Below are 27,858 nucleotides of genomic sequence, written 5' to 3'. Positions count from 1 at the left end.
ACATCAAACTGACCAGGTAGATTTGGCCTCTGCTATTCCATTCACTGCTGGGACATTTCACAGCTTTTAATCCATGTTAAAACAAGGTCAAAGTCAAGGTTGGAACTTTGACCTTATCTCACAGCATGTTAGAGCTTTGACCCTAGCTCCTTCTTGCTTTTTGTAATATTCCATTCTTCATTTCTCAATCTGTAAAACCATGAATTCAGCAGCTGACAAGTACCACATGAACATTTCCAACAAGGAGGGAAGGGGAGAAGCAAATTCTCCATTTGCTTCTTTCATCCTCTAGTGGAGGAACTAACCAGTGAAACCAAGGGTCCACGCAAGTGTAAAGGATAGCCAAGGTCTTTTCTCCAGGGTAGGGGAGTCCAAAGCTAAAGGGCATAGCTTTGAGCCGCGAGGGGAAATATTTAAAAAGGGATCTGAGGGACAACTTCTTCCACACAGAGGGTGGTCTGTATAAGGAACAAGCAGCCAGAGGGAGTGGCAGAGGTGTCACAAAGCTGGCCCCTTTTTTTTCTAAAAGCTGTTCCTTTTCTCAAGGATACTGTGTCCTTTGTTTTTTTCAGAGGGGTTGTAAACCAGCTCCTGTTTCCAATTAGACTGGTTTGTTACAGAGGTTAAAGGGTATTGAGAGGCCATTTTGTTGACAGTATATGTAAACAGATGAGACATCAGGCCAAAGTGTCATGTTTTAGAAGTGACCTGTATAATGAAAAGGGAGTGGTCAGCTCTTGAGCTGAGCAGTTTGGTCCAGAACTAGCTAGCAGTTCAGCTGTGTGGAAACAGGATCGCGCTCTCTCTCCTTTGCCCTTTTAACTTCAATCTGTAAGCAATTGTTCCATTTTTACTTTTTTTTAAAAAAAGGGGGTTTGCTTATTGGGACTGTTGTGTATATTCGGAACAGCATAATTAAGTCTAGTTTGGATAGACTGAGTTCTGTAGGGGTTCTTTATTCTATTCTTTGTGTTTCATTCTGTAATTTTGTGAATAAACTTGTGTCTATTTTAAAACCTGGTAGTCAACCTCGCTAACTTACTCTGGGTAATTTTCACTATACAATTACTGAAACAAATTTCAAAGTTATGATCTGGGCTGCCTGCTTAAGAAGGTTTTGAGTGGTCTGGTCTAGTCCATAACAGAGGCAGGTACCATTACTACACTTAAAAGACATTTGGACAGGTGGTTTGATAGGAAAGATTTAGGGGAATACGAGCCAAATGCAGGAAAATGGGACTACTTCAGCTTAGGAAAGCTGGTCAGCATGGATGAGTTGGGCCAAAGGGCCTGTTTCTGTGCAGTATGACTATGACATAAGTACAGAAAGCTTGGAATACTGGGAAAGGGCAGGAAGAAACATAAAAGTAGGGGAGAGAGACAGGATCAGTTGGCAATTAAGGCGGCAAATGTAACATTAACATTCATGTCAAGAGGGCAAGGATACAGGGCAGAAATGTTCTACAGTCTGTTTAAGGCTTTGGTTAGACTGCAATTGGAAAATTGTGGACAGCTTTAGATCCTCGATCTAAGGAAGATGCACCGGCATTGGAGGGGGATCTAGAGGACGGTTACAAGAATGATCTCAGGAATGAAGCATCTGAGATATGAGGAACGGTTGAGGATGCTGGGTCTGCAATTGGAGTTTAGAAAGATGAGGGAGAAGATCTAACGGAATCTTACAGAATATGGAGATGCCTGGATACATTGGATGTGGAGAAGATCTTTCCAATAGATTAGAACCTGAGGGCACAAGCTGCGAGTAAAAGGGATGACTCTTTAGAACTGAGATGAGGAGAACTGCATCAGCCCAAGGATGCTGAATGTGTGAAACTCATTGCTGCAGAAGGCTGTGGAGGCCGAATCACTGAGTATATTTGAGACAGAGATAGATAGGTTCTTAGTTAGTAAGGAGATCAAGGGTTACAGGGAGAATGGTGTTGAGAAACATTCAGGCAGGATCGAATGGTGAAACCGATGTGAAGGGCTGAATGGTCTAGTTCTACTCCTAAACTGTACGATCTAAAATAACTATGGATGAATGGAGGGCAACTGGAGAAATTGAATAGTGTAATTGATTAATTTAAAGAGCTGTTATAAGTCTGATAGGTGGAGTATTCTGAAAATCAAGCCTTATTGCTACATGAGCCATAACATGGCATAAATTTTTAATTTAATTTCAAAAACTGTGCAATTTGTTTCTCTTCATTATTCCTAACTGGAACAAGACACCTTCACCATGGTTTTCAACAAACCAAACACATATTTGTTAAGAACAAAGTGATTCTTTAAACAAGTGGGAAAATGCTACCATGCAGACTTGAACTATATCCCAGCAATTCTAGACATATTCATTATGACAAGGCAGCTCTACAGAGACATAATGGGCTTGAAAATATGCCAAAAAAGCTTGCATGTTAAAAAGAAGAGAGAAGGATTGCTCTACAACGATTATATCTAAGTGCACACTGAAAAAGCAACTTTCATTCAGAGGGTGGCACTTCAGCACAGTTCCAAAGCTTTGTTTCCAAATCTGCTTGTTAAAAAATTCAGCCAGAAAACCATCTTCTATTCCTTCTTAGATGCTTTTCTGGACACTTACCACAATCCGATAATGGTTATGACAGTGGGTAAACCCTTTGTGATCTTTAACTTTTCATTTCTAAGATATCACACAGTAAATCCCTCTAACCCAGGAATGAAGGAACAATTCCATATTCTAGCTTCTCAAAGTCTATAAATACGTAGTTCTGCAGAAGTGTCACTGGACTGAAAACATTAACTCTGCTTTCTCTCCACAGATGCAACCAGACCTGTGGCATTTTTCTAGCAATTTCTGTTTTGGTTTTTGTAAATATGTAAGTTTTTCCAGCAGACAGGAGCAAGCCGATTATTTTGTTTTTATTCATTGTGCAGGTCAGGCAGGCCACCATTTTAGTGCCTTGCTGAAATTTCAGGTTGCAAGCTGTGGGCATGGATGAGATCCAGATGACTGGCGTTTATAAGATGATCAGAGGAATAGATAGAGTAGACAGTCAGAAACTTTTTCCCCGGGTACAACAGTGTGTTACAAGGGGACATAAATTTAAGGTGAAGGGTGGAAGGTATAGGGGAGATGTCAGGGGTGGGTTCTTTACCCAGAGAGTGGTGGGGGCATGGAATGCGCTGCCCGAGGGAGTGGTAGAGTCAGATTCATTGGCGACCTTTAAGTGGCATTTGGATAGGTACATGGATGGGTGCTTAATCTAGGTTAGAAGTGCGGCACAACATCGTGGGCCGAAGGGCCTGTTCTGTGCTGTATTGTTCTATGTTCTATGTTCTAATACTCACCGAAGTAGCAGCAGCAAGCCTTTGTCTCCAAGGTGGGCTAATGCTGGTTTCATCTGGATCAGTGCATGCAGATTAGCCTGGAAGATTAGAAATGCATCAAAACAGCACTAAGAACAGACCATTTCAAATAAAAATTATTCACGGCCAGCATTTATTTCCCAGCTTTGTATTACTGACTGGCTGGAGATGAGACTCCTGTCCAAAGAACAGACAAGCTCTTGGGTCTTCAGGGTTTGAGCGTGGAAATTAGTTTGAAGTCCTAACCAAATGCTGTATGAGTGATGAGATGTTAAAGGTAGAGAGATTTGCACTGATTTTGTTAGAAAACCTTAGCCAGGATGGAGGTTTAAGACACAAATCCATGAAGGCCTTGCAACTATAGGAAGAATCTTATCCGCAAAGGACTGCATAATTCATCGGATCGGTCAATGGGGAGAAAGAAAACTGCAACTGGGGCTGACGTGAGAATACATGGAACCATGAGTTGTGATTCTCCAAATAACCAGATGCGTGTGTAATCAATTCATTTTCCCAAAACTGGTGAGCAAAACAGGAATAAAATAACAGATCTGAGCCTTGACTGATTTAAACATTTATTCCACACAGAGTCTCACCTTATCCTCACAAGCTTCATCCAGGATATCGAGCGCTTCTGAAGAAATGGCTTTATTTTTATCATGCAGCTGCGTCACGAGTAATTCTATGCCCCAGTTGCTGAAGAACTCCACATTGGCCCGTAGTAAAACCCGCAAATGTTTTGTTGCATACAGTCTGCAGTTCTACAGAAAAACAGTCAACAGACCACACTGTGGTAAGCAACAGGAAGTCTCTTTGATCTAATCTAGTCAACTCCGCACAGAACAAACAGAAACCAAGACAGTTGAGACCTGCTGACTTCATTGCAAAAGTGGTATTCTAGGAGAGCAAATATTTCAGGTCTACACCAGAGACTAGAATAAAAGATACATTCATGTTTTACAACTCACTTCATGATTCATTGCCCACCCCTAGCTTTTCGGAGACGGTGGAGTGAGTGACCTTCTTAAAACACTGAAGACATTGCAAAATATGTGAAGGTTTGTAGCTCAGGTTGAGGTTTAGGGTGTAGGTTTGCTCGCTGAGCTGTAGGTTTGATATCCAGACGTTTCATTACCTGGCTAGGTAACATCATCAGTGGCGACCTCCAAGTGAAGCAAAACTGTTGTCTCCTGCTTTCTATTTATATGTTTGTCCTGGATGGGGTTCCTGGGGTTTGTGGTGATGTCATTTCCTGTTCGTTTTCTGAGGGGTTGATAGATGGTATCTAGATCTGTGTGTTTGTTTATGGCGTTGTGGTTGGAGTGCAAGGCCTCGAGGAATTCTCTGGCATGTCTTTGCTTAGCCTGTCTCAGGAAAGATGTGTTGCCCTAGTCGAAATGGTGTTTTATTTTCCATCTGTGTGTATGGCTATGAGGGGAGAGAGCCACCAGGATACACGAACACCAGCTGGCCACAAGAAGACATGACCCTCTCCCCCTCGTAGCCCGACACGGATGAAAATAAAACCCACCATTTCGACTGAGACAACATATCTATCCTGGGACAGGCTAAGCAAAGACATGCCAGAGAATTCCTAGAGGCCTGGCACTCCAACCACAACGCCATAAACAAACACACAGATCTAGATGCCATCTATCAACCCCTCAGAAAACGAACAGGAAATGACATCACCACAAACCCCAGGAACCCCATCCAGGACAAACATATAAATAGAAAGCAGGAGACAACAGCTTCGCTTCACTTGGAGGTTGCCACTGATGATGTTACCTCGCCAGGTAATGAAACGTCTGGATATCAAACCTACAGCTCAGCGAGCAAACCTACACCGTAAACTGAAGACATTGATAAAACTACTGGTTTTCTTGCCCACTTCAGAAGGAAATTTCAAGTTACCCACATTCATATGGGACTGAAGTTGCATTAAACTTTACCCAGATAAGAAGGTTGAGACTTCTGCCTTATTTACTATGGCAGTGAATCTTTCTGCAACCCACTTCATAGAATGATCTAGCCTTTCAAGGACCTTCCCATCAGAGTTCAATGATTCAATGAAGGGATGTCAAAAGGCATCCATCCTTACAGGTATTGCACAGGATGTTTGGAAAATGACACCGAACTAAAGAGAAGATGATTCAAACTTTACTAATAACTTACATTATAAAAATGGAACCTACAATTTAATGCAGGCCAGTTGCCATCTATCCAACATTCCTGCTACATCAGCATACATGCAAAATCAGAGATGTAGAATCACATAGACCAAGTGAAAGTGAATTTTAAGACTCGTTTTATTCAATAACTCTAATCTACTTACATCGGTACCTGACGTAAGGATTTTGGACAAAATCACTCTGGATAATCCATCACGGCTATAGTCCAACGTGGAGACAGTTAGCTTTAACACATGGTCATAATTCTTCAGAGAACACAGGCTCAGTAAGCTATGGAGAGAGAGATAGAGGGAAGATAATGTTACCTCCAAGCCCGTGTAACATTCAGCATATCGCACATATTTTAACTGGGTTAATTGCGAATTTAAGAATTTACTGCCATGTAATTACATGTATTTTACTACAGTCCTACATAGTGGTTCTGGCACATTTCAATATAGTGGCTGCCTCTTTTGTTGCATTAACAAAACTGGCAAATTGTGTAAAAGAGTTGGACTTTTGTGGAATGTCATCAAGGTTCTGGACTGAGCAGATAAGGAGAACCCACTCCCACTGCTGAAAAGTTCAAAAACCAAAGTGCACAGATTTTAAATCACTGGCAAAAGAAACGATGATGAAATGAGGAAAAATATTTTTATGCAGCAAGTAGTTAGGAATAGAGTAGATTGGAATGCCTGAGAGATCAATGAAGCCCGATTCAATCAAAGGATTCAGGAGGGAACTGGATCATTATCCATCAAGAAAAATGTAGAGGACTACAGGGAAAAGTGGGGTGGCGCCACTAGATGAACTGATCCCTTGAAGGACCAGCAGACATGTCAGACCAAACAGCCTTGTGTGCTGAAATTATTCTATGATTTTAACAAATTAGAATGGTGATGGACGAAGGAAGGAAGGTGGAGAAAAATATTTAAATCATAGAAATCGACCACACTCTCAAAACATAACAGTTGCTTATTGATCAACTACTGCAAGCACGAGGCGCCCTTGCACAGACAAAGCTGACAGAAGAGAACTAGTGCATCTGAACAGAATAGGATAGAATCCCAACTGAATCCCATTCAGCCTATCAAGTCTACACCGACCCTCTGAAGAGCATCCCACCCAGAGCCAGCTTATCAATGTAACACTGCATTTGCCATGGCTAATCCACCTAGCTGCACACCTTTGGATGTGGGATGAGGCCGGAGCACCTAGAGGAAACCAACACAGACATGGGGAGAATATGAAAACTCCACACAGTCACGCAAGGTTAAATTGACCCCAGGTAATTGGTACTGAGACATAAGTGCTTACCATTGAACCACCATGTCCTCCACCTGTCAGTGGACACTCTCTAACAATCAATTCATCAATGGGATAAGAAGTGACCACTGGAAACTTCCAACCTGGTCAGTATTCAAAAGATGAAAGATAGTGCAACATTTTGTGTTCAACTATTTATAAATGGGTCCTCGGTCTAACATTTCAAATGTCACCCCCTTCTCAATCAGTTGCTTGTAATGAAAGAATTGTGCCTTAACCATTTATTTTTAGCCTCCAAATTCATTTTAGGCATGACTTACCACTGGAACATGCTGCATTTCTCCAAAACTTTGACCCCTTGTGGATGAGAGGATAGGGTACCAATAATTAGAAAGTAGTGCTGGCTAAGGGTGTTGAGCAAACCATTGTTCTGCAAGCTGCGCTCATGCTTTAGACTTGATGACGGGGACAGCCACTGTACAATATCTTTCACCAACTCCTCCAGGTACATCTGACCATCCTGTTACAATACGGAACAAATGGAAAAGGGAGATAAGTTCTCTGCCTGTTTAGAATTTGACCTTGAAGAAATCTGTACCATCAGGCAGAAGTGATACATTGATAATAGTCAACATATCTGTATGGAGGTGCCAGTACAAAAACTCCTCAAGGTGGAGGCAGAGTAGCAACGCAGCAGGAAGACTCCTGAGCCCAGAGGTCATCTGTTCAATAGGTTTTCACTCTTTTGCTTTTTTCTTTTGCATCCTCTGACGTTGTGGGGAAGCTGAAGTGGTGTTGATGGCGTTGGGTTGGCTGCAGTGCCCGGAGCAGAGATTCCTGACAGTGGTAGACCCAGAACCTGGACTCAGGAACTCGGCGGGTTGTCAGCCACAGCGGTACTCGGCAGGTCACCTAATGTGGCATTGGCAGTGCCCAGAAGGAAACTCCTGGCTGCAGTAGGCCTGCAGCATGGACTCAAGATCTTTTGCTGCGACAGGGGAGGCAGGGCCAGGAGTGAGGACTTCTGGCTGCGGGACCTTGCAAAAACCTTGTATGTGTATTTGTAGACCCCTTCTTTGGAAGTTGGACTTTTTAAAAATCCTTTTGTAGTCTGGAAGCTAGGTGTGTGTGGACTGGCGTGGAAGGACTGTAACTTTGAACTTGTTGTTCCTTCACTTTTCTATTTTATTCTTATGATTTTGTATTTTTCTATTTTATTCCTATTAATTTGTATTAAAAATCTGGACCTAGGTATCTTTGTACCTAAGATTGTGCCATAAGTGGCAAGTTGCAAACTTTTCACTGTATTCATGTGAGGACGTGACATTAAAGCTAATTCTAAAACTAGATATTTCTTCTTAGATAGGAAGGCTTTTTAAATCTCTCTCTCAATACAAAGATAACACAAGTAAGCTATGGCCATTTTAAAGAGCTTATCCCTCTGACTCATCTCACTATTGTCATGTTTCTACATTTTGCTGATAAAAGAAAATTGTTCTTCTGCATTTTCCTCTTAACCCTATGTACTTGAAGAAAGTGATATAATGTATAGGCTTCCTCTGCATCTGTACTTGTATTAAAAATCACAGTCATAACACCAACTCGAACTTCAACACAGTCTTTCTCAGTCTTAAACGGAGGAACTCCTCTATTCACTTAATCTTCCTTTTTTCTACAAATTAGACTTTTAAAAACCAAATTCCTTAAATGACGTACTTCAAAATAATTCATCCTCTCTCTCACTCCCTCCAATTTGAACCATTCCTCTAGGTTTCCCAATAAGTGAACACAGTTCTGTGCAGTAATTGTTTGAGAGCACAATGCAATTGGATACCATACAGTTTGCAAACAGGCCCTTCGGCCCAACAAGTCCACACCAACCCTCCGAAGAGCAACCCACCCAGACCCATTCGCCTATCCTATATTTACCTCTGACTAATGCACCTCACACAATGGGCAATTTAGTATGGCCAATTCACCTAGCCTGCATTGTTGGATTGTGGGAGGAAACCCACACAGACACAGGGAGAACATGCAAATTCCACACAGATAGCTGCCCAAGGCAGGAATCAAACCCAGGTCCCTGGGGCCATGAGGTAGCAGTGCTAACCACTGAGCCACCCACATTTGACATCTTGCCTAATAGTTCATACGTTCCAGCCCAGGCAAATCTCCTGTGCACCCTTTCTTCTGTGCTTACTTCCTACCTATAATGTGACCAGAACCAGAATTCGTAAGCGTAAGTTTGGAATATTCTAAACAAAAATTATTTGTTGTACGGTCAGAGTAAGAAGCTGGCGAGCTCACCTCATTAGATTCAAGAAGGAACTCAGTGAATTGGCAGCCCACTACAGTCAGCTGCTTTCCCATTGCATGATCCAGCTCCATGTTTGCATACAGCTTACCACTGGGCTTGTAAAAATATAGCAATCGACGCACAAACCTAAATAAAGATAGACGCAATAATCAACAAGAAACACACAACTGGGCAGAGGAGGAGGGGGAGGGTTCAATGATTTTAAATTCAGCAGCAAGTTTACAATACTTAGTTGACTGAAGGAATTGTTATAGGTAAAAACGAAGACTGCAGATTCTGGAAACCAGAGTCTGGATGAGAGTGGTGCTGGAAAAGCAAGCAGGTCAGGCAGCATCCAAGGAGCAGGAAAAATCGACGTTTCGGGCAGAAGGGCTCCTTGGATGCTGCCTGACCTGCTGTGCTTTTCCAGCACCAGTCTAATCCAGACTGAAGGAATTGTTATTAATAGTGAAAGCTTCAAACAGTAAGACAAGTTTTTAAAATGTCAAAGATAATGAGTACTTTTCAGCTGAAGGGGTGTTAAGGAATAGAATAAGTTCCCAGTGATAGAACTTGAAAAGTCAGGTATAAAAAAAGATTAAGAGGCAATCATTTACATTTCTAAGTGAAAGGGTCGAAGGACAGTGAGAGAATATGTTTGGTTGAAGGTTATGGTAAAAATGTAGGCTGGTGGGACTGAGGAACATGCTGAGAAGGTAGGTAGATGTAAGGAAATGGTTGAGAGGTTGTGGAGTCTAGTGAAAGGGAGAAGTTGAAGATATGGTGACAGGCTGGCTTGATGAGAATGACAGGATGTAAGTGAGGTGGTGGGAAAGTGGGACTGTGGGATATGGAAAGAAAATAGGATAGTGAGACAGAGGGACATGATGGGAAAGTATGATCGAAAGTTGAGAGGGAGAGAAAGTGAAAATGAGAAATATGGTGAGGAGGTGGTTTGACAAATATCAATGTTCAGAGACACAACTTAACTGGGGCCATGGCCCTGTTAAGAAACATTATATTATTCTGTTAAAAAATTCTTACATACTGTTTGTCGGTAGAACTGCCTATCTCTTCTAGTATGGAACACCAACACAATCCAAACTAACCTGTGTAACTGTTCATCTTTGTAGTTTCGCAGGTTTACATTTGGCCACTGTAACAGGACAGACATGGATAAGGTGTTAATCTTAAACAAAATCACGTGTATTTGGAATATATTGAGGTAGGTCACAGGGAAATATTTGCTGCTTTAATCATGGCCATCTCTGGAATCTGTCACTTCTCTAAATAGCAAACATGTGTTATTTGGGCCCATAACTATATTTAATTTTGATTCTTCTCTTCTCCCCTTTTTCAAACTATCTGCCTTTTTTTGTTGAGCAGTCTTTAACACAGCCCTAAACTGATTGGTAGCTTAGTATCATAATCTGAGCACACTTTGATTTTCTAACTTGGGTTATGACATGGATTGGATATAGAGCAAAACTCCTTTTACACTGTCCCCATCAAATACTCCCAGGACAGGTAGAGCATGAAATTAGGTACAGCATGGTCAAAAGAAAACAGAACTGTGGATGCTGGAAATCTCAAACTCAGACTAAGTTGCCTATTGACCTCTTTACAATATTTAATATCAAATTTAAAGATAGTAGACAAAATGCTCAAGTCCCAATTATTTCTTCAGACATCTACCTTAAGAATGGTGGAGATCAAGTTCCAATTCCACCTCAGGTTGTCCTTGTTATTCAGGACATCGCTATCTCGTAGATTCTGCATCATTGCCTCTTCTGTGTCCTAGAAAACAATTTACAAATGTAGAGAAAGAACATATGACAGGGAATATGGATACTAATCACCATATAAAGGGATAACAATGAAACAAAAAACTGCTTTAAATCTAAAGAACAGTATATACTGGAGTAAGTTGGAAAGGAATGTTATTGCATGGGTTAATCTGACCCACTTATTGCACATAGGATATTTCTGGACAATTTTCTACATAGCCAGGTAGATGTTATTTGCTATCTGTACTGGAACAGCTTGGCAAATGCTACTACAGGTGAGTCACCTTCTTGAACAACAGTTCTATTTGGAGTAGGTACACCCAAAGTGCTGTTACAGAGGGAGCTCCTGGAATTTGAGCCAGTAACAGAAAAGGGATGGTTAGATAGTTCCAAGTGAAAACATTTTATTGCTGTGGACCGTTGGTGTTTACCGTATGCTAGCACCTCTGTTGCACAGGTAGGTTTGGAAGGTACTACTGAAGAAATCCTAGTGTATCTTTCTGGTCTACACTGTGCTGGAGGCAACAAATGATTAATGCTCTGGATAGGACTGTCAATCAAGTGGACCACTTGGTCCTCAATAATGTCAAGCTTTGAGGACTGGAGCTGCACTCATTTAGTAAGTGGTAAGCATTCCATCACACTTATACCTTGCAGACCATGGATGGGCTTTAGAGTCAGGAGTGAGTTACTCACAGTAGGATTCTTGCCTCTGATCTGTTCTTATAGCATTTATATGACTAATCCAGTTCAGTTTCTGGTCAATGGTAATCCTCAGGATGATTATGCTGGCGTAATGCCATTGAGGATCAAGGTGTGATCATTAGATTCTTTCTTGTTAGAGATGGTCATTTCTTGGTACTTGTGTAACTCTTGCAACTTATTAGCGTAAGCCTGGATATTGTCTAGGTTCTGCAGCACATAGAACAGTACAAGCCCTTTGGCCCTTGATGTTGTGCCGACCCTTTATCTTACTCTAAGATCAAATTAACCTACATACCCTTCATTTTGCTATCATCCATGTGCCTATCCGAGTCACTTAAATGTCCCGCATGTATCCAACTCAACCACCACTGCTGGCAATGCATTCCACACACCCACCACTCTCTGTGTAAAGAACCTATCTCTGACATCTCCCCCAAATCTTCCTCCAATCATCTTAATATTACGCTCCCTTGTGACAACCATTTCTGCCCTGGGAAAAAGTCTCTGGATATCCACCCTATCTATGCCTCTCATCATCCTGTACACCTCTATCAAGTCACCACCCATCCTTCTTCCCTCCAACGAGAAAAGCCCCAATTCCCTCAACTTTCTTCATGAGACGTGCCCTCCGGTCTAGGCAGCATCCTGGTAAGTCTAAAGCTTCCACATCCTTCCTATAATGAAGCGATTAGAACTGAACACAATCTTCCAACAGTGGTCTAACCTGCAGCATAACCTCGTGGCTGTTAAACTCAATCTCCCTGCTAATGAAAGCCAACATACCATACACTTTCTTAACAACCCTATCAACTCCACTGCCAAACCCTAACCACCCGACACCTGGAGGAGGGACATCTAGTCTTCTGTCATGGGAACCTCCAAACACAATGTATCAAGGTAGATTTCACCTGTTTCCTCACTTTATCCCAGATCAAATCTTCCAACTCAACACTGCCCTCTTGAACTGTCCTATCTGTCCATCTACCTTCCCACCTATCTGCTCCACTCTCCTCTCCGACCTATCACCTTCACCCCCACCTTCATCTACCTATCACATTCCCAACTACCTTCCCCCCCCCCCCCCCCCAAGCCCCACCCCATTTATCTCTCAGCCCCCTTAGGCCACTCGCCTCATTCCCGATGAAGAGCTCATGCTTGAAACGTCAATTCTCCAGCTCCTTGGTTGTTGCTTGACCAGCTGGGCTTTTCCAGCATCACACTCTTCGACTTATCAACTTGGGTGGCAACTTTAAGGGATCTATGGACACGGACCCCAAGATCCCTCTGTTCCTCCACACTGCCAAGAATTCTGCCTTTAACCCTGTAATCCGCGTTCAAATTCAACCTTCAAAAATGAATCATTTTACACTTTTCCAGGTTGAACTCCATCTGCCATTCTCAGCCTAGTTCTGGATCCTGTCAATGTCTCATTGCAACGTACAACAGCCCTCCACACCATCCACAAACCTTTGCGTTACAGGCAAACTTACTTACTCTCGCTTCCACTTCCTCATCCAAGTAATTTATAAAAATCACAAAGGGCAGAGGTCCCAGAACAGATCCCTGCAGAACACCACTTGGTCACCAAGTTCCAGGCTGAATACTTTCCACCTACTACCACCCTCTGTCTTCTATGGGCCAGCCAATTCTGTATCCCACGCCTCCTTACTTTCTGAAAGAGCCTACCATGGGGAACCTTATCAAACACTTTGCTAAAATCCATATACACCACATCACTGTCCTACCTTCATCCATGTATTTTGTCACATCAAAGAATTCAGTAAGGCTTGTGAGGCATGACCCCCTGCCCCTCTCAAAGCCGTGCTGACCATCTCTAATCAAACTATGCTTTTCCAAATAATCAAATCTTGTCTCTCAGAGTCCTCTCCAATAATTTGCCCATCATCGACATAAGACCGACTGGTCTGTAATTCCCAGGATTATCCCCATTCCTTTTCCTGAACAAGGGAATAACATTTGCCACCCTCCAATCATCTGGTACTACTCCAGTGGACAGTGAGGATGCAAGGATCATCGTCCAAGGCGCAGTAATCTTTTCCCTTGCTCACCGTAATAACTGTGGGGGTATCCCGTCTGGACCGGGGATTTATCTATCCTCATGTTTTTCAAAACTTCCAGCACGTCCTCCTCCTTGACATCTTATTGCAGCTTATCAGCCTGTTCCACGCTGTCCTCATGAACGACAAGGTCCCTCTCACTAGTGAATACTGAAGCAAAGTATTCACTAAGGACCCCCCTCCCCACCTCCTCAAGGCACAAGTTCCCTCCACTATCCCTGATCAGCCCTACCCTCACTGACCATCCTCTTGTTCCTCAAGTGTAGGACACATTGGTGTTTTCCTTAATCCTACCCATTAAGGCTTTTTGATTCCCCCTTCTAGCTCTCCTAAGTCCATTCTTCAGTTCCTTTCTGGCTACCTTGTAACCCTCTAGAGTCCCGTCTGATCCTTGCCTCCTTAACCTTAAGTAAGCTTCCTTCTTCCTCTTGACTAGATGTTCCACATTTCTTGTCACCCCCAAGGTTCTTTCACCCTACCATCCCTTCCTTGCCTCAGTGGGACAAACCTGTCCAGCACTATCAACAAGTGCTCCCTGAACAACCTCCACATTTCTATTATGCATTTCTGAGAGAATATCTTAGCCCAATTTATGTTCCACAGTTCCTGCCTAATAGCATCATAATTCCTCCTCCCCCAATTAAATACTTTCCCATACCATCTGCTCCTATCCCATAGTCATGAACAACTTTGGTATTGAGGGGCAGTTGTACATTGCACGGAGCACTGCACAGTGGATATCCCACTTCTGACCTTACAATGGAGGGAAGGTAAAGCACTTGAAGATAGTTGGGCCTGGGATATAATCCTGAAGAACCCCATGGCCACTGGACTATAAGATACAGCAGAAGTAGGCCACTCAGCCCTTGACTCTGCTGCACCATTCAATGAGACCATGGTTGATCTGAGAATCTTCAACTCTACTTTCCTGCCTCTTCCTCACAACTCTTGATCCCCTTACGATTAAAAATCTGTTGATCTCAGCAGCATTGGCAATTCTCTGTCGTAAACAATTCCATAGAATTACTATCCTCAGAAGAAATCTCTCCTCATCTGTTTTAAATAAACAGCCCCTTATTCTGAGAGGATGCCCTCTGGTCTTAGGCTCCACACATCCACCCTGTGAAGTCCCTTAAGAATCTTAAATGTTTCAATAAGGTTGCCTTTTATTTTTTTAAACTCCAATGAATACAGACCAAACATATTCAGCCTCTCCTTCTAAGACAGTTCCTCTACACCCAGAATCAGCCTCGTGAAAGTTCTCTGGACTGCCTCCAATGAGCAATGTCCTGGAGCTGAGGTGATTGACTTCAATAACCACAACCATTTTCTTTTGCAAACAACATGATTCTAATCAAGGGAGAGTTTGCAACCTGATACTCATTGGATTCAAGTTGGAGAGGATTCCTCGATTCCATTTAGTCAAATGCTGCCAAGATGTCAAGAGCTGTCACTCACACCTCAGTCTTTTTTCCCTTATGTTTGGGCCAAGGTTTTAATGAGGTTAAAAGCTTAATTGCCCTGCTAGAAGCCAAACTAAGCATCAGTGAGAAGCTTGTGATGTGTATGTTTGATAGAATACCTTCAGTGTGTAAGCAGGCCATTCAGCCCATCGAATCCATACCGACCCTCCAAAGAACATCCCACCAGACCCACCCCTGACCCCTGTAAACACTGCATTCCCCTTGGCTAACCAACCTAGCCTGCACTCAATGGTCAATTTAGCATGGCTAATCGACCTAACTACCCTTCAAAGAAATCCCGCCTCATCGGTCTTAAACAAACAACCTCTTATTTCGAGATTACGTCCTCTAGTCCTAGAGTCTTCCACAAGGGGAAATTCAAGCCCCCCCCTCCCCCACCCCTCCACCCCACATCTCCCTGTGAAGTCCCTTGAGAATCTTGAATGTTTTACTCTTTTAAACTCCAATGAGTACAGACCAAACCTATTCAGCCTCTCTTCGTAAAACTACACGCAGGATCATCTTTGTGGAAGTTCTCTGGACTACCTCCAATGAGCATGTCCTGGAGCTTCAATAGTACAATGACAACTTCCAATACTTTCTGATTATCAAGGGGAGAATTATGTGGCATTAATTGGCTTGGTCAGATTTGTCCTGGCTTTTGAGGTCAGGATGTACTTCGACAAATTTCCACATCGTCAGGTGACAGGGTTTTCAGTTGTACTGTAACCACTTGATTTGGGATACAGCCAGTTGTGGAACACAAGTCTTCAGCACTACAAACTGAACGTTGGAAGTACTCTGAAATTACATGGAAGTGATCTAATTTGGTAACAGACTGGTATCTATGTTCTGTGAATCACCTTCTTGGCACTTTTGATTATGGCTGCAAAGACTTCAAGCCTCATCCTTTGCTGCCCCTCTGGCGTATCTGCCTGTTGTTGAGAAAGATGAATTCAGGATACATTCTGAAACACCTGGTCATACTCACTGAATCATTACATGGCAGCCAATTTCAGGTTACTGCCGGAGAAGACTATGGAACAGTGTTCTCAATTATGGTACAAGCCGACAACTATTGGGAAGGTGGTCTTTTAGGACCGACTCAGCAGTTTGCATATTTGCCTTTTTGGAGTACCAAGAGCGGATGTTGGTTGGTCCATTCAGCTTTATTCCAATTTCTCTTTGCAACAGTTTGATGAAAGTGGAATTTTATCTTACAACCTGTACCATGCCCTCCATGGTCTGTTAGCAAGTGCCTTAGACACCTGACTATGGAATATGAATACTGACTTACTTTTATAGCAAACATTTGTACACCAGAAATATTAAATTATTAGAACAGTCCTTTGTCAAAATTGCTTACTTAGGCAATAGATGAAACTGTATTATGTCAAAATATGTACAAAGCTTAAGTTCAGTTGCTACTCAAGATGAATAGAAACATACACTTGTAACCTAATTTTTACATTTCCAATATCTCACCACATGCGGGCAATGTGATCTAGCATATTACCTTTAAAATAAAGATGTCTTTTTGGACACGCAAGTGGTGATCCCGCCTTTTATTAGTGGAGCCATTTTTGTGTGTGATGTGATCCAAGTACAGGCTGTAAGGTTTTGCACCTCGCTTCTTCATTTCATGAAAACGCTTCAGACGATTCACAGCTGCACTGGCCCGTCTGTTCACAAGTCAATAATAGAATTAAATCAGAGGAAAATAACCATTGTTTCATTACTGACTTTGTGGTAAGCCCTGCCACTGGCCTTACACAATTGTAGTTAAACATACTAGAGAAAAAAAAATCTCAATCATATGACCAAAATGGAATTTGACTTTAGTCATCATAAATCCTGGTCATTGTTTCCTGAACTTTACTCCCACTCCAAAGCTCCAAACTCACAGGCAGAGTGGCTCAGTGGTTAGCACTGCTGCCTTCTAGCACCAGGGACCCAGGCTTGATTCTACCTTTCTGCGACTGTCTGTGTGGAGTTTGCACATTCTTCCTGCGTCTGTGGGAGCTTCCTCTGGGTACTCCAGTTTCCTCCCACAGTCCAAAGATGTGTAGGTTAGGGAGATTGGTGGGATGGTCTTCAGAGGGTCGGTGTGGACTTGATGGGCAGAATGGCTTAATTCTACACTGTAGGAATTCTATGACATGCTGGTGTCAATGTTTTGCTAGAAGAATTCACAAAAATTGTCTTCCTTAAAATAATATTCCTTCCTGTTTTTCAGTGTCAATCCTGCTCGTGTGCAGTACAAACTAGGTGAAAGGGAATATTCATTCCTGTCTGCCATTGCTGGGAAGATCAAGAATCTAGCAGAGATAGATTTAAAATGATTAGCAAAAAGAATCAAAAGCAAGTTGAGCTTCCTTTTAGAACTGTAAGAATAGAGGATCTGAAGCAGTGATTGATTCAATCATGATTTGCGAGAGAGTTGAATATGCACATGGAGGCAAGAAAAGGACAGGGTGGATGAATTGGACTTGGTAAATTAATGCAGAGAGCAAGCAGGGACTCAACCAGCAAAATGGTCTCCTTCTGCACTGTAAGACATTATGATTCCATGGTATTATACTTTCTGTGTAAGGCAGTGTCTAGGCCTGCACAGACAGTAAAAGGGAAGCACTCATTTCCACCTAATACAATGTATCCAGGTCCAAAATATAATGATATAACAGTGGCCAGTGTTAGAATAAAAACTGTTACGGCCATGAAAGTACAGTATTTTTCTGATATTCTTATACACAGCTGCTGTACAAATGACTCCCAGTGGACAATGAAAGCCTTTTGCATGCATGACAAGGTATGCCACAGTTTGTGTTTACCTCTCGCCCCTGCTAAAGATGTTGCTTCTTGCTGGGGTATGGTTCACTCATGGTCCATTAGCCATCTAGCATCTGAAACAAGTCGCAAGTAACACTGCAGGCATCCCCACCAGATATCAACACTGACAACATCAGAGCAGATCCTTCTTAACTATGTGTGTTCTTTCAAACAGAGGCCACTGGATAGCAGTTACAAGTGGGAATGCTGGCTGAAAACTCTTCCTCAACCACCTCAATTCTGTCTCTCCACTTTAAGCATCCTCAAGCCAACAAGAAGGATCTCAATTTCATAAACTTTTGACTTGCGTTTCAGTCGCACAACAGACAGTACATTTAATAAGTAGCTCCCTTGAGAAAGCATGTACATGGTTTGCATCAGACAACAATGAATCATGCAGACTATAGCAGTATTACAACAGTTAAACATTATAAACAGTATCTACAATTGCACCAATGGCTTTGTTTTGCATCAACTTCCTTGAATCATGAGATGCATACTGCACTGCCTGGTGTGGATGGGGAAAATATAATACTTACAATCGCTTTTCCTGAGAGATATCGAAGGAAGCTGCCATGTTCATGAGGGTTGGTAAACAGTGCAAGTGGTGGCTGTAGGCGTACGGCAGGATAGTATTTGCCTGTATTAAAATAAAAACAGATGTTTCTCCTGACTACAATAACTTCTGGAAAGCACAACATCACATTCAGACCCCATAAAAACCAAGGTGCTTCTGTCATATTCTAAAGACTTTTATCTGTGTCTAGCAACCAGATGCTATTGCCCACTGTAATCAGGACTAGGGAGGTAAGTGCCTGCCTAGTTGCAGGACATTTTAGAAGACTAGAAAGAGTGTGCCAAGCTGTTTATTAGAGACCAATGTTAGGAATACAGAGATAGAATCAACTCAATTTCACGCTTACCATGTGCAAGAGCTCGCCTAGCAGGATGGTGGCCCGCACAGAAACATTATCATTGCTGCTTGTTAGCACATCAACCAGACTCTAAGGAAAGAGACAGGATGAATTACAATGGTGAAAAATCAAAACAAAAACAAGAATGCGCAGTTGCCTTACTGCAGCCCAAGCACCATGTTCACTTACAAAGCTCCAGCTTAATAGAAAATAATCTCCCTCTGTACCAAAGTGCACCTAGTACTTGGGACACATTAATTGACTAATGTAATCTAACATCAACACAATATTGTTGGCTATCCAGCAGCATGGGGTGCGCTATTTGTTATTGCTAAGTTTCCTGTGTACTAACAGCAAACGAACACCACAGATCAACAATTAGTTACAATTTAAACACCAAATCTAGTCATTATGCTTCAAATATACAACTTATGCTTAAGGTGAGCTCAATCCAGATTTGTAAATGGTTTTCAGTCTGAACTCATTAACAAATGTGTTTTTCTCTTTTCAAACTACCTAAACCCTTTGCAATTCACTCCAAGGTGCTCACAATGCTAAACAGAACACAATAAAATATTCTGCTTATAACTTATTTGGTGGCACTATACCTTCATCCAGACGGTTGCAGGTTCAAATATCACTTTAGGCATGAGCAGAAAAATCTAAGTGGTTGCTGCACAGCAACATAGACTGAGTGTTACACTGTCAGAGGTGAGATGTTCTAGAATGCAATATAAAACGGAGGACTGTCTAGTCTGTCAGCTGGACAGATCCTATTATTCTGAAAAACAGGGGAGTCATCCTCAGTGCTCTGGATCAATCTTTACCCCTAAATTAAAATCATGAAACAAATTACCCGATCATTGTTGCTTGAGAGAGAGTTTGCTCTATGCAACCTGGCTGTTCTATTTTCTGCATTGCAAGTGACTACACTTCAAAAACATTTCATTGGGTATAAATACCCTATATAAATGCAAATACTTCTTCATCTATTGCGACACAAGGATTGCGATTTATCTATATAGATAGTTACATAGTGCTTACCACCAGACGAGCAATCCCAAACTTTAGGCTGATGCTCTGGGGAGAGGATTGAATCACACCATGATGGCAAGGAGGCTCAAAGATTAGCACTGCTGCCTCACAGTACCCGGGGCCTGGGTTCGATTCCAACCTCAGGCGACTGTATGGAGTTTGTACATTCTCCCATGTCAGCGTGGATTGCTTCCGGGTGCTCCAGCATCCTCCCACAGTTCAAATATGTGCAGGTTAAGTGGATTAGCCATGCTAAATTACCCATAGTATCCAGGGATGTGCAGGCTAGGTGGATTGGCCCTGGAATATGCAGGTCTGGGTGGGATTTTTTTTCGGATTGTTGGTGTGGACTCAATGGACCAAATGGCCTGCTTCCATATTGAATGGATTCTATAATGATGACAGATACTGGAATTTGAATTCAATAAAATCTGGAAATAGAAGTCACCTTAATGGTGACAATGCAACCAGTGTCAATTGTTCTAAAAGTTGTCTTTTCATTAATATCCTTTATGGAAAGGTATCTGCCACTCTTACTTGGCCTAATCTACATATCACAACAGACCTACAGCCATATTATTGACTCTTAACTGCCTTCTGGGCAACTGGGATGGGCAATAAATTGTAGCCGAACTAACAACATCCACATTTCATGAGCAATTAAAATTAAATAAATTTAAAATTTTGTTTTCAGCCAGTAGCACATGGGTTTTGGTCTGTGAATCTGAAGGGGTTTTATGAATATGCTGTTTGTATTTGCAGTCATGGTGATTTATTTCTTAAAGAAAGGTCTTAGATGGTTTATGGAAGCTAATGGGAATTTATTTTCCATTAGTAGAGTTTTTAATGAGTGAACCAAGTATCTGGTGGGCATTAGGCTTTCAGTTTAGAAGGTCAGAGGTTGAGCTTTCTTTTGGATTTCAGTTTGGCAGCTAGGCAAAGTATTACCTGAAGCAAACGGTTGCTCCTGAGAAAGGGAGATAATTAGAACTGTTAAAAGCTCAGTTTCAAAATTCCAAACCATAAGCGTTTGGTTAAAATCTTGAAAGGATTATTTGGCCCTGAGAAAATCTCAGTTTGTCGTACAAAGATTCAAGGAAGGGACCATCAGATTCTCAAGAGGAGGAATTGAAGCCATAGTTAAATTAAGCAGTGAAGAAGGAATTCTCTTTGGTGTGAGTATTATAAAGAAGTGCTGTTGGGATTAATGAAATTCTAATTTACTGTGAGATTTGAAATCTTTGAACTTGGGTTTTAGACAAATTTTTAAAAAAATTTCTTTTGTACAATAAATTTATGTTTTGATTGTCAAAAATTACATGTTGTGCTGCATTCTTGTATTTTTATGAAAGACCACTTCAGTAAAACAAAAAGATCCATCAAGCCAGTTTTCAGCTTGGGATTTGTCTTGTAATAACATCAGCTGAGATTGTAACATTACATATACATCACACAAATTCTCTTCTGTAACACATACTGTGATATATATTGTGCTGTATATAAATCATCAAAACCCTTCAAGATTAGTTTTCAGCCTTTTAATCACTCCCAAGTTCCATTCTACTGTAAAGGAACCACATAGCTCAAATGATCATTCATGCTCATTATTCTCTGCAATTCTGAGAGATCCATAATAGTTACAATACGTCAATGGAAGGGACTTTGATGTACCAGGGATCTTGTAGTGTCAAATATCCATGTCAAAAATAAACATTTTTGCTAAGATAATTGTTACCTCCAGTAGTCCATTGTTGATGAATGCAGATAGCACAAGTGCCAAATAGTTATCCATCAAGTCAGGTCTGTAAAAGATGATTCATAAATACATCACTAAGTGAATTAAAATTACAAACAATCCTGATTTATAACTAAGAGCTCCTGCCTCACCTCAAAACTTGACATCTCAAAAAAAAAAGGAGACATGCACTATACATTATCTCATAGGATGACTTATTGTCACTTTGCCCTGCATGCCCCACAGACACATTATACAAAATGTGAATCTACAGGATTATAAATGCTGCTGAGCATTTGGTACACTTGCCTTTATTGGTCAGTGCATTGAATATAGGAGTTGGGATGTCATGTTGCAGCTATACAAGATATTGGTTAGGCCATTTTTGGAATACTGCATGCCATTCTGGTCTCCCTGTTATAGGAAGGATGCTGTGAAACTTGAAAGGTTTAGAAAAGATTTACAAGGATGTTACCAGGGTTGGAGGTTTGAACTATAGGGAGAGGCTGAACAGGCTGAGGCTATTTTTCCTGGAGCATCAGAGGCTGAGGGGTGACCTTATAGAGGTTTATAAAATCATGAGGGGCATGGATAGGGTGAATACACAAGGCATTTCCTCTGGGGTGGGAAGTCCAAAACTAGAGGGCATAGGTTTAGGGTGAGGGGGAACAGACTTAAAAGGACATACGGGGCAACATTTTCAAGCAGAGGGTAGTGCACGTATGGAACAAGCTGCCAGAGGAAGTGGTGGAGGTGAATGAATGAATTGAATGTATTATTATGTGTACCAAGGCACAGTGAAAAGCTTGGTCTTGTGAGCAATACAGGCAGATCACTTAGTAGCATACATAGTAAATACTAAGTAAATAGCAGCAAAAACAAAACACAGGTACAGGCGAATTATAAGAGTTTGAGAGTCCATTCAGTATTCAAACAACAATGGGGTAGAAATTGTAACAAAGCCAGCTGGTGCATGTGTTCAGGCTTCTGTACCTTCTACCCGATGGTAGAGGTTGTAGAAAAACATTGCCAGGGTGGGATGGATCTTTGAGAATGTTGGTGGCCTTGCCTTGATAGTGGGCCTGGTAGATGGGATTCTATAGAAGGGACATAGGCCTTTGTGATTGTCTGTCTCCGATCCTGAATGGTACAGTTGCCATACCAGGTAGCGATACATCTCGATGACGCACCTATATAGGTTTGCAAGGGTATTTGTTGTCATGCCAAATTTCCTCAGCTGCCTGAGGAAGAAGAGATGCCTTTGTAACCACATGAACAGTCCAAGAAAGCTTATTGATGATGACCACTCCCAGGAGCTGGACATTCTCCACTCGTTCCACCTCTGTGCTGTTAATGTGTAGGGGAACAGGAGTAACATCCTGCCAAAAGTCAATAATGAGTCCCTTGGTTTTACTGGCATTGAGAGCTAAGTTGTTCTTAGTGCACCATTTTTCCAGGTCTTCCACCTCCTCTCTGCAGTCATTTCATCACCATCTGAGATTTGACCGACTATGGTGGGCGTCATCAGCGAACTTGTAAATGGCATTAGTTTGGTATTTGGCGATGCAGTCATGGTATACAGTGAGTACAGTAGGGGGCTGAGTACACACCCCTGGGGGGCTCCAGTGTTGAGTGTTAGTGAGGATGAAATATTGTCCTCAATCTTCACTGATTTGTGGCCTGTGGGTTAGAAAACTGAGGGTCCGGTTGCAGAGAACGGGGCTTAGTCCGAGATCACTAAGTTTAGTAATCAGTCTTGATGGGATAATGGTGTTGAAGGCTGAACTGTAGTCAATGAGTAGGATTCTTATGTAGCTGTTCTTGGTGCCAAGATATTCTAGGGAGACATGAGGGCAAGTGATATGGCACCTGACATGGATCTGTTGGTCCGATAGGAAAATTGGAGTGGGTCAAGAGGAGTGGGGAGGCTGGAGTTGCCATGACCAGCCTTTCAAAGCACTTTATGACCACCATGGTGGCAACTTTTAGGGATCTATGTACGTGGACACAGATCTCTCTGCTCATCAACACTACCAAGAATCTTACCATTAGCCCAGTACTCTCTATTCCTGTTGCTCCTTCCAAAGTGAATCACCTCAATTTTCCACATTAAACTCCATTTGCCACCTCTCAGCCCAGCTCTGCAGCTTATCTATGTCTCTCTGTAACCTGCAACACCCTTCCGCACTGTCCACAACTCCACCGACTTTAGTGACATCCACAAATTTACTAACCCATCCTTCTATGCCCTCACCATGTCATTTATAAAAATGACAAACAACAGTGGACCCAAAACAGATTGTTGTGATACACCACTAGTAACTGAACTCCAGGATGAACATTTCCCATCATTTCCCACAGTCTGTCTTCTTACAACTAGCCAATTTCTGATCCAAACAGCAAAATCACCCTCAATCCAAGCCTCTGTATTTTGTGGAATAGCCTACCTTGGGGAGCCTTATCAAATGCTTTACTGAAATCCATTAATACCACATCAACTGCTTTACCCTCATCCACCTGTTGGGTCACCTCCTCAAAGAGCTCAATAAGGTTTGTGAGGCACGACCTAACCTTCACAAAACCATGTTGACTATCCCTAATGAACTTGCCCCTTTCCAGAGGATTATAAATCCTATCTCTTATAACCTTTTCCAACACTTTACCCACAACCAACGTAAGGCTCACTGGTCTGCAATTACCATTGCTGTCTCTACTGCCTTCCTTGAACAAGAGGACAACATTCGCTATTCTTTGCAAATTGCAACATTTGTAACCACAATCGACTGTCAATCCTTCTGGATGATTGATGTTCCTTAGGAAAAGGAATGCCATTGCTAACTCGCAGCAATGTGGTTAACTCTTAACTATCTTCTGGGCATTAAAGGTTGGCTTATCCAGTGATACCCACAAATGAATAAAGAATCAAAATAGAAAAAAAACAGACTAGCACAAGACCATTTCACTTGTGATCATCTAATCCCTCAGCGTTCTAGGCAGTCTGTTGAGTAACATAGAACATAGAACATAGAACATAGAACATAGAACATAGAACATAGAACATAGAACATAGAACATAGAACATAGAACATAGAACATAGAACATAGAACATAGAACAATACAGCACAGAACAGGCCCTTCGGCCCACGATGTTGTGCCGAACTTCTATCCTAGATTAAGCACCCATCCATGTACCTATCCAAATGCCGCTTAAAGGTCGCCAATGAATCTGACTCTACCACTCCCACGGGCAGCGCATTCCATGCCCCCACCACTCTCTGGGTGAAGAACCCACCCCTGACATCTCCCCTATACCTTCCACCCTTCACCTTAAATTTATGTCCCCTTGTAACACTCTGTTGTACCCGGGGAAAAAGTTTCTGACTGTCTACTCTATCTATTCCTCTGATCATCTTATAAACCTCTATCAAGTCACCCCTCATCCTTCGCCGTTCCAACGAGAAAAGGCCGAGAACTCTCAACCTATCCTCGTATGACCTACTCTCCATTCCAGGCAACATCCTGGTAAATCTTCTCTGCACCCTCTCCAAAGCTTCCACATCTTTCCTAAAGTGAGGCGACCAGAACTGCACACAGTACTCCAAATGTGGCCTAACCAAAGTCCTGTACAGCTGCAACATCACCTCACGACTCTTGAATTCAATCCCTCTGCTAATGAACGATAATACTCCATAGGCCTTCTTACAAACTCTATCCACCTGAGTGGCAACCTTCAAAGATCTATGTACATAGACCCCAAGATCCCTCTGTTCCTCCACCTGACCAAGAACCCTACCATTAACCCTGTATTCCGCATTCTTATTTGTTCTTCCAAAATGGACAACTTCACACTTGGCAGGGTTGAACTCCATCTGCCACTCCTCAGCCCAGCTCTGCATCATATCTAAGTCCCTCTGCAGCCGACAACAGCCCTCCTCACTGTCCACAACTCCACCTATCTTTGTATCATCTGCAAATTTACTGACCCACCCTTCGACTCCCTCATCTAAGTCATTAATAAAAATTACAAACAGCAGAGGGCCCAGAACTGATCCCTGCGGAACTCCACTTGTAACTGGACTCCATGCTGAATATTTACCATCTACCACCACTCTCTGACTTCGACCGGTTAGCCAGTTTTCTATCCAATTGGCCAAATTTCCCTCTATCCCATGCCTCCTGACTTTCCGCATAAGCCTACCATGGGGAACCTTATCAAATGCCTTACTAAAATCCATGTACACTACATCCACTGCTCTACCCTCATCCACATGCTTGGTCACCTCCTCGAAGAATTCAATAAGACTTGTAAGGCAAGACCTACCCTTCACAAATCCGTGCTGGCTGTCCCTAATCAAGCAGTGCCGTTCCAGATACTCGTAAATCCTATCCCTCAGTACCCTTTCCATTACTTTGCCTACCACAGAAGTAAGACTAACTGGCCTGTAATTCCCGGGGTTATCCCTATTCCCTTTTTTGAACAGGGGCACAACATTCGCTACTCTCCAGTCCCCTGGTACCACCCCCGTTGCCAGTGAAGACGAGAAGATCATTGCCAACGGTACTGCAATTTCCTCTCTTGCTTCCCACATAATCCTAGGATATATCCCGTCAGGCCCGGGGGACTTGTCTATCCTCAAGTTGTAACAATTCACAGAGGCTTCAAGAATATCCAAATCTGTATAGCTTCTGCCCCATCACTTATATACATAATCATTACTGGGACCACTAACCTCTTCACATGTTAAACACACCAGATTACGTTTCAACATGAAAGAGTTGAAAGAACTTCACATGCGCTGATGGGAGGCCACTGAAAAGATTGTTATCTCTGGAAGAAGAGCTGTGCTGCTTCCATGACATTAGTGAAGGCACAGAAGTAAAACTCAGTCATAAAGTAAAAGCCTTATCAAAATGGCACTTGAATCACAAAATCTCATGGTGCCTCACACAGAATAAATTGCCTTCAAGTGCATCAACATTCCAGGCTTAAATAAAGGTGATACTTTGCAAATTCATAGGTTGCAGTCCCCAGCCTTAGTCACGTAAATCCGATAACTGCATGTAATAAGGAGTCACATACCTGGATCGCGCTCGATGTGGGAGAATGGTTTTAGCTTCAGCTGCTACAAATCCATCTGAAAGACGCCACGAGTCCTGGAATCTGCTGGGATCTGTCAGGTTGAGAGGGGATAGAAAGCGCAGAATATAATGTAAGAAATGAGGTAATGAGAAGGTTACGCTCAGCCCAACAGGTTTACATTTTACATTGTTTATGCAGCTAGTACTTGGGTATTACAGAGAATAATTTCAGTTAACAGGTCAAAAGAAACTCAGGAATGCAGAAATATCATTGTCAATATTAACGCTTTTCAGGATGATAGTGAGGGACTGATGAAACAGACAGAAGTATCATGCACCATATTCTACTGAGAAACACAAAGGCAGGCTATTAGATAGTATATTAAAGGGGGAGCAGGAACAGACATTTGGGTATACATTCATAACTCTTTAAAGTTGAAAAGGCTATTAACTATTATTTTTACTATTACAGGTACAAAGTACTAAAGCTCAGGAAATTATGCTGAACTTTTATAAAGCAGGGGAGGGGGACCAACTGGAAAGTTTAACTAGAGTCAGCACATGTGTGACAGGCCAAATGAATTCCTTCTGTGCTGTACCATTCTATGACGTCTGTAGTTTCTCTTAATTTATAAGCTGTTGGCTTCAAAATCCAAGACTGATCATGGTCATTTGTTACTTCTGAAATTTAGTTTGCCCTCTATTTTAGTAAATAATGCTGCTGTCATGCATTGAGAGTTTTGACCTTTCACTTAGGTTTGTTAATTGGAGTTCAGATCCACAAGTGCAGGTGATGCAGCCCTCCAGCAGAGGGTAGCAGTGGGGAAGTAATGGATTAAACTATATGATGTCCCAACATTTTTATGTTCTTTAGCAGGATTTCACTATACTGAAAGAATACAAATGTCACCAGGATAATGGTGCCTTAACAGAGAGAGGGACATTTTGAATATCCTTCAAATTCTGCAACCAGAATTTCATTTATTTTAAATGTGTCCAGGATGGTAGCCATGATTTGGAGGAGCCAGTGTTGGTCTGGGGTGGACAAAGTTAAGAATGACACCAAACCAGGTTATAATCCAACAGCTTTATTTGGAGGCACTAGCTTTCGAAGCGCTGCTTCTTCATCAGGTGGTTGAAGCAGTACTTCA

At 42.1% G+C, this 27,858-nt stretch overlaps 1 protein-coding gene across 3 annotated transcripts in view; it reads right to left on the bottom strand.

Annotated features, from left to right (window-relative positions):
* rictora (RPTOR independent companion of MTOR, complex 2 a) overlaps nt 1-27,858 on the bottom strand; it is a 238,828-nt gene that overhangs the window by 60,471 nt on the left and 150,499 nt on the right. For 2 of the 3 annotated variants that reach the window (XM_072593117.1, XM_072593126.1), the window contains exons 13-25: nt 26,709-26,799; nt 21,628-21,694; nt 18,867-18,947; nt 18,483-18,583; nt 16,631-16,796; nt 15,978-16,049; nt 10,777-10,878; nt 10,191-10,237; nt 9,093-9,228; nt 7,106-7,305; nt 5,684-5,810; nt 3,945-4,109; nt 3,331-3,407 (exon numbers count right to left, since the gene is read on the bottom strand). In XM_072593117.1, coding sequence (XP_072449218.1) covers nt 3,331-3,407; nt 3,945-4,109; nt 5,684-5,810; nt 7,106-7,305; nt 9,093-9,228; nt 10,191-10,237; nt 10,777-10,878; nt 15,978-16,049; nt 16,631-16,796; nt 18,483-18,583; nt 18,867-18,947; nt 21,628-21,694; nt 26,709-26,799 — 1,432 coding nt within the window. The remainder of the gene's footprint in view (nt 1-3,330; nt 3,408-3,944; nt 4,110-5,683; nt 5,811-7,105; nt 7,306-9,092; nt 9,229-10,190; nt 10,238-10,776; nt 10,879-15,977; nt 16,050-16,630; nt 16,797-18,482; nt 18,584-18,866; nt 18,948-21,627; nt 21,695-26,708; nt 26,800-27,858) is intronic. The other variant, XM_072593134.1, reaches the window with a different exon arrangement.

Source organism: Chiloscyllium punctatum, chromosome 2 (assembly GCF_047496795.1).
Source record: "Chiloscyllium punctatum isolate Juve2018m chromosome 2, sChiPun1.3, whole genome shotgun sequence".
In the NCBI taxonomy this organism is placed as follows: Eukaryota; Metazoa; Chordata; class Chondrichthyes; order Orectolobiformes; family Hemiscylliidae; genus Chiloscyllium; species Chiloscyllium punctatum.
This window is presented reverse-complemented; position numbering and strand designations above follow the sequence as displayed.